This window comes from Pristiophorus japonicus, chromosome 9, assembly GCF_044704955.1.
Source record: "Pristiophorus japonicus isolate sPriJap1 chromosome 9, sPriJap1.hap1, whole genome shotgun sequence".
Lineage (NCBI taxonomy): Eukaryota > Metazoa > Chordata > Chondrichthyes > Pristiophoridae > Pristiophorus > Pristiophorus japonicus.
Window position 1 is genome coordinate 208,828,256 of NC_091985.1, and position 7,478 is coordinate 208,835,733.

Below are 7,478 nucleotides of genomic sequence, written 5' to 3' on the forward strand. Positions count from 1 at the left end.
AGGTAAAAAAAGGGATGAGGTCCTACGAAACGAATTTAAGGAGCTAGGAGCTAAATTAAAAAGTAGGACCTCAAAAGTAGTAATCTCAGGATTGCTACCAGTGCCACGTGCTAGTCAGAGTAGGAATCGCAGGATAGCGCAGATGAATACGTGGCTTGAGCAGTGGTGCAGCAAGGAGGGATGCAAATTCCTGGGGCATTGGAACCGGTTCTGGGGGAGGTGGGACCAGTACAAACCGGACGGTCTGCGCCTGGGCAGGACCGGAACCAATGTCCTAGGGGGAGTGTTTGCTAGTGCTGTTGGGGAGGAGTTAAACTAATATGGCAGGGGGATGGGAACCAATGCAGGGAGACAAAAAGGAGGCAAAAGCAAAAGACAGAAAGGAGATGAGGAAAAGTGGAGGGCAGAAAAGCCTAAGGCAAAGAACAAAAAGGGCCACTGTACAGCAAAATTCTAAAAGGACAAAGGGTGTTAAAAAAACAAGCCTGAAGGCTTTGTGTCTGAATGCAAGGAGTATCCGCAATAAGGTGGATGAATTAACTGTGCAAATAGACGTTAACAAATATGATGTGATTGGGATTACAGAGACGTGGCTCCAGGATGATCAGGGCTGGGAACTCAACATCCAGGGGTATTCAACATTCAGGAAGGATAGAATAAAAGGAACAGGAGGTGGGGTAGCATTGCTGGTTAAAGAGGAGATTAATGCAATAGTTAGGAAAGACATTAGCTTGGATGATGTGGAATCTATATGGGTAGAGCTGCAGAACACCAAAGGGCAAAAAACGTTAGTGGGAGTTGTGTACAGATCTCCACACAGTAGTAGTGATGTTGGGGAGGGCATCAAACAGGAAATTAGGGGTGCATGCAATAAAGGTGTAGCAGTTATAATGGGTGACTTTAATATGCACATAGATTGGGCTAGCCAAACTGGAAGCAATACGGTGGAGGAGGCTTTCCTGGAGTGCATCAGGGATGGTTTTCTAGACCAATATGTCGAGGAACCAACTAGGGGGGAGGCCATCTTAGACTGGGTGTTGTGTAATGAGAGAGGATTAATTAGCAATCTCATTGTGCGAGGCCCCTTGGGGAAGAGTGACCATAATATGGTGGAATTCTGCATTAGGATGGAGAATGAAACAGTTAATTCAGAGACCATGGTCCAGAACTTAAAGAAGGGTAACTTTGAAGGTATGAGGCGTGAATTGGCTAGGATAGATTGGCGAATGATACTTAAGGGGTTGACTGTGGATGGGCAATGGCAGACATTTAGAGACCGCATGGATGAATTACAACAATTGTACGTTCCTGTCTGGCGTAAAAATAAAAAAAGGGAAGGTGGCTCAACCGTGGCTATCAAGGGAAATCAGGGATAGTATTAAAGCCAAGGAAGTGGCATACAAATTGGCCAGAAATAGCAGCGAACCCGGGGACTGGGAGAAATTTAGAACTCAGCAGAGGAGGACAAAGGGTTTGATTAGGGCAGGGAAAATGGAGTACGAGAAGAAGCTTGCAGGGAACATTAAGGCGGATTGCAAAAGTTTCTATAGGTATGTAAAGAGAAAAAGGTTAGTAAAGACAAACGTAGGTCCCCTGCAGTCAGAATCAGGGGAAGTCATAACGGGGAACAAAGAAATGGCAGACCAATCGAACAAGTACTTTGGTTCAGTATTCACTAAGGAGGACACAAACAACCTTCCGGATATAAAAGGGGTCGGAGGGTCTAGTAAGGAGGAGGAACTGAGGGAAATCTTTCTTAGTCGGGAAATTGTGTTGGGGAAATTGATGGGATTGAAGGCCGAGAAATCCCCAGGGCCTGATGGACTGCATCCCAGAGTACTTAAGGAGGTGGCCTTGGAAATAGCGGATGCATTGACAGTCATTTTCCAACATTCCATTGACTCTGGATCAGTTCCTATCGAGTGGAGGGTAGCCAATGTAACTCCACTTTTTAAAAAAGGAGGGAGAGAGAAAACAGGGAATTATAGACCGGTCAGCCTGACCTCAGTAGTGGGTAAAATGATGGAATCAATTATTAAGGATGTCATAGCAGCGCATTTGGAAAATGGTGACATGATAGGTCCAAGTCAGCATGGATTTATGAAAGGGAAATCATGCTTGACAAATCTTCTGGAATTTTTTGAGGATGTTTCCAGTAAAGTAGACTAAGGAGAACCAGTTGATGTTGTATATTTGGACTTTCAGAAGGCTTTCGACAAGGTCCCACACAGAGATTAATGTGCAAAGTTAAAGCACATGGGATTGGGGGTAGTGTGCTGACGTGGATTGAGAACTAGTTGTCAGACAGGAAGCAAAGAGTAGGAGTAAATGGGTACTTTTCAGAATGGCAGGCAGTGACTAGTGGGGTACCGCAAGGTTCTGTGCTGGGGCCCCAACTGTTTACATTGTACATTAATGATTTAGACGAGGGGATTAAATGTAGTATCTCCAAATTTGCGGATGACACTAAGTTGGGTGGCAGTGTGAGCTGCGAGGAGGATGCTATGAGGCTGCAGAGTGACTTGGATAGGTTAGGTGAGTGGGCAAATGCATGGCAGATGAAGTATAATGTGGATAAATGTGAGGTTATCCACTTTGGTGGTAAAAACAGAGAGACAGACTATTATCTGAATGGTGACAGATTAGGAAAAGGAAAGGTGCAACGAGACCTGGGTGTCATGGTACATCATTCATTGAAGGTTGGCATGCAGGTACAGCAGGCGGTTAAGAAAGCAAATGGCATGTTGGCCTTCATAGCGAGGGGATTTGAGTACAGAGGCAGGGAGGTGTTGCTACAGTTGTACAGGGCCTTGGTGAGGCCACACCTGGAGTATTGTGTACAGTTTTGGTCTCCTAACTTGAGGAAGGACATTCTTGCTATTGAGGGAGTGCAGCGAAGATTCACCAGACTGATTCCCGGGATGGCGGGACTGACCTATCAAGAAAGACTGGATCAACTGGGCTTGTATTCACTGGAGTTCAGAAGAATGAGAGGGGACCTCATAGAAACGTTTAAAATTCTGACGGGTTTAGACAGGTTAGAAGCAGAAAGAATGTTCCCAATGTTGGGGAAGTCCAGAACCAGGGGTCACAGTCTGAGGATAAGGGGTAAGCCATTTAGGACCGAGATGAGGAGAAACTTCTTCACCCAGAGAGTGGTGAACCTGTGGAATTCTCTACCACAGAAAGTAGTTGAGGCCAATTCACTAAATATATTCAAAAGGGAGTTAGATGAAGTCCTTACTACTCGAGGGATCAAGGGGTATGGCGAGAAAGCAGGAGGCAGGTACTGAAGTTTCATGTTCAGCCATGAACTCGTTGAATGGCGGTGCAGGCTGGAGGGGCTGAATGGCCTGCTCCTGCACCTATTTTCTATGTTTCTATGTTTCTAGTCAGGAAATTGTGTTAGGGAAATTGATGGGATTGAAGGCCGAGAAATCCCCAGGGCCTGACAATCTGCATCCCAGAGTACTGAAGGAAGTGGCCCTAGAAATAGTGGATGCATTGGTGGTCATTTTCCAACATTTTATAGACTCTCAATCAGTTCCTATGGATTGGAGGGTAGCTAATGTAACCCCAATTTTTAAAAAAGGATGGAGAGAGAAAACACGGAATTATAGACCGGTTAGCCTGACATCGGTAGTGGGGAAAATGTTGAAATCAATTATTAAAGACGTAATAGCAGCGCATTTGGAAAGCAGTGACATGATCGGTCCAAGACAGCATGGATTTATGAAAGGGAAATCAGGCTTGACAAATCTTCTAGAATTTTTTGAGGATGTAACTAGTAGAGTGGACAAGGGAGAACCAGTGGATATGGTGTATTTGGACTTTCAAAAAGCTTTTGACAAGGTCCCATACAAGAGATTAGTGTGCAAAATTAAAGCACATTGTATTGGGGCTAATATATTGACATGATAGAGAACTGGTTTGCAGACAGGAAGCAAAGAGTAGGAATGAACGGGTCCTTTTCAGAATGGCAGGCAGTGACAAGTGGGGTACCGCAAAGTTCAGTGCTGGGACCCCAGCTATTTACAATATACATTAATGATTTGGACGAAGGAATTGAATGTAATATCTCCACGTTTCCAGATGACACTAAGCTGGGTGGCAGTGTGAGCTTTGAGGCGGAAGCTAAGAGGCTGCAGAATGAGTTGGACAGGTTAGGTGAGTGGGCAAAAGCATGGCAAATGCAGTAGAATGTAGATAAATGTGAAGTTATCCACTTTGGTGGCAAAAACAGAAAGGCAGAATATTATTTGAATGGTGACAGATTAGGAAAAGGGGAGGTGCAACGAGACCCGAGTGTCATGGTGCATCAGTCATTGAAAGTTGGCATGCAGGTACAGCAGGCGGTGAAGGCGGCAAATGGCATGTTAGCCTTCATAGCGAGAGGATTTGAGTATAGGAGCAGGGAGGTCTTACTGCAGTTGTACAGGGCCTTGGTGAGGCCACACCTTGGGGAGGGCATCAAACAGGAAATTAGGGATGCATGCAATAAAGGTGCAGCAGTTATTATGGGTGACTTTGATATGCATATAGATTGGGCTAACCAAGCTGGAAGCAATACATAGAAACATAGAAAATAGGTGCAGGAGTAGGCCATTCGGCCCTTCTAGCCTGCACCGCCATTCAATGAGTTCATGGCTGAACATGCAACTTCAGTACCCCATTCCTGCTTTCTCACCATACCCCTTGATTCCCCTAGTAGTAAGGACTTCATCTAACTCCTTTTTGAATATATTTAGTGAATTGGCCTCAACAACTTTCTGTGGTAGAGAATTCCACAGGTTCACCACTCTCTGGGTGAAGAAATTCCTCCTCATCTCGGTCCTAAATGGCTTCCCCCTTATCCTTAGACTGTGTCCCCTGGTTCTGGACTTCCCCAACATTGGGAACATTCTTCCTGTATCTAACCTGTCTAACCCCGTCAGAATTTTAAACGTTTCTATGAGGTCCCCTCTCATTCTTCTGAACTCCAGTGAATACAAGCCCAGTTGATCCAGTCTTTCTTGATAGGTCAGACACTGTTTCTCTCTCTGGTATTAAAAGAAGTGGCTACAGAGATGGTGGCTACATTGGTTGTAATCTGCCAAAAATCCCTGGATCCTGGATTTTTGATTGGAAAACAGCAAATGTAATTCCCTTATTTAATAAAGGAGGGAGACAGAAAGCAGGAAACTGTTAGCCTAACATCAGTCATTGGGAAAATGCTGGAGTCCATTATTGATGAAGTAGCAGCAGGACATTTAGAAGATCATGGTACAGTCAAGCAGAGTCAGCATGGTTTTATGAAAGGGAAATCATGCTTGACAAATTTATTGGTGTTCTTTGAGGATGTAATGAGCAGGGTGGATAAAGGGGAACCAGTAGGTGTCATGTATTTGGATTTCTAGAAGGCATTCGATAAGGTGCCACATAAAAGGTTACTGCACAAGATAAGAGCTCACAGAATTGGGAGTAATATATTGACATGGATAGAGGATTGGCTAACTAACAGAAAACAGAATTGGGATAAATAGGTCATTTTCAGGTTGGCAAACTAACTAGTGGGGTGCCACAGGGATCAGTGCTGGGAACTCAACTATTTACAATCTATATTAATGACTTGGATGAAGGGACCAAGAGTAATGTAGTTTAATTTGCTGATGATACAAAGATAGGTGGAAAAGCAATTTGTGAGGAAGACGCAAAGAATCTACAAAGGGATATGGATAAGCTAAGTGAGTGAGCAAAAATTTGGGAGATGGAGTATAATGTGGGAAAATGTGAGGTTATCCACTTTGGTATGAAAAATATAAAAGCAAATTATTTAAATGGGGAAAGATTAGAAAATGCTGCAGTACAGAGGGATCTGCGGGTCCTTGTACATGAAACACAAAAAGTTAGCATGCAGGTACAGCAAGTAATTAAGAAGGCAAATGGAATGTTGGCCTCTTTTGCAAGGGGGGATGGAGTATAAAAGTAGGGAAGACCTGCTACAACTGTACAGGGTGTTGGTGACACCACACCTGGAGTACTTTATACAGTTTTGGTCTCTTTGCATTGGAGGCAGTTCAGAGAAGGTTCACGAGGTTGATTCGTGAGATGAAGGGGTTATGAAGAAAGGTTGAGCAGTTTAGGCCTATATTCATTGGAGTTTAGAAGAATGTGAGGTGATCTTATTGAGCACAACAGTGGCAAATGGAATTCCATCCAGAGAAGTGTGAGGTAATACATTTGGGGAGGGCTAACAAGGAAAGGGAATACACATTAAATGGTAGGTCACTGAAAAGTGTAGAAGAACAAAGCAAGTGCATGTCCACAAATCCCTGAAGCTGGCAGGCCAGGTAGATAAGGTGGATAAGAAGGCATACGGAATGCTTGTTTTTATTAGCTGAGGCATAGAATACAAGAGCAGGGGTGATTATGCTTGAACTGTATAAAATACTAGTTAGGCCACAGTTCTGGTCACCGCATTACAGGAAGGATGTGATTGCACTGGAGAGGGTACAGAGGAGATTTACGAGGATGTTGCCAGGAGTGGAGAATCTTAGCTATGAGGACAGATTGGATAGGCTGGGTTTGTTTTCCTTGAAACAGAGGAGACTGAGGTGTATAAAATTATGAGGGGCCTAGATATAGTGAATAGAAAGGGCCTATTTCCGAGCAGAGGGGTCAACAACTAGGTGCATAAATTTAAAGTAATTGGTAGAAGGTTTAGAGGTGATTTGAGGGGAGATTTCTCCACCCAGACGGTGTTGGGGGTCTGGAGCTCACTGCCTGAAAGGGTGGCTGAGGCAGAAACCCTCGCCACGTTTTAAAAAGTACTTGGATGTGCACTTCAGGCGCTGTAACCTGCGGACCTAAAGCTGGGAAGTGGGATTAGGTCGGATAGCCTCCTGTTGGCTGGCATGGACATGGCCTCCTTCTGTGCTGTAAATTTCCATGATTCTATGATTGTCAATCTGGTGAGTAAATGATCAGAAAAATAGTCAAACTGCCCCAGGGTCACGTTGTTCAGCCGCCGAATCCATAGAGAGTGCGGCCCTGCCGCTTCAGAGCGTACACTATATCCATGGCTGTGACCATTTTGCGGTTGGTGTGTTCAGTGTAGGTGACCACATCCCTGATCACATTCTCCAGGAAAACCTTCAGCACCCCGCGGGTCTCCTCGTAGATCAGACCCGAGATCCACTTGACACCGCCACAGCGATCCAGGTGGCAGATGGCAGGTTTGGTGATGCCCTGGATGTTATCACGGAGCACTTTACGGTGGTGTTTGGCTCCACCTTTACCCAGTCCTTTGCCTCCTTTACCTCGGCCAGACATCATAATTCTTCACAGGAACATAAATTGAATGATAAACTCTCGCCATCCAGATGTGTTTATGAAGCCAGCCCGGACCTGGTTGAGGAAGGCAGAGTGTGAGAGAGGCAAGGAGGAACCAGAATCAGAGTGACAGGTTGAGCAGAGACAGCAGCCTCTGGGCTTCCAGA

General features: G+C 44.9%; 1 protein-coding gene across 1 annotated transcript; it reads right to left on the bottom strand.

Annotated features, from left to right (window-relative positions):
• Positions 1 to 5,165: 5,165 nt before the first annotated feature.
• On the bottom strand, positions 5,166 to 7,478 carry LOC139273542 (histone H4-like). Its single transcript, XM_070890492.1, has one exon. The coding sequence runs from the start codon at positions 7,312 to 7,314 to the stop codon at positions 7,000 to 7,002; it is 315 nt and encodes a 104-aa protein (XP_070746593.1). The 5' UTR covers positions 7,315 to 7,478; the 3' UTR covers positions 5,166 to 6,999.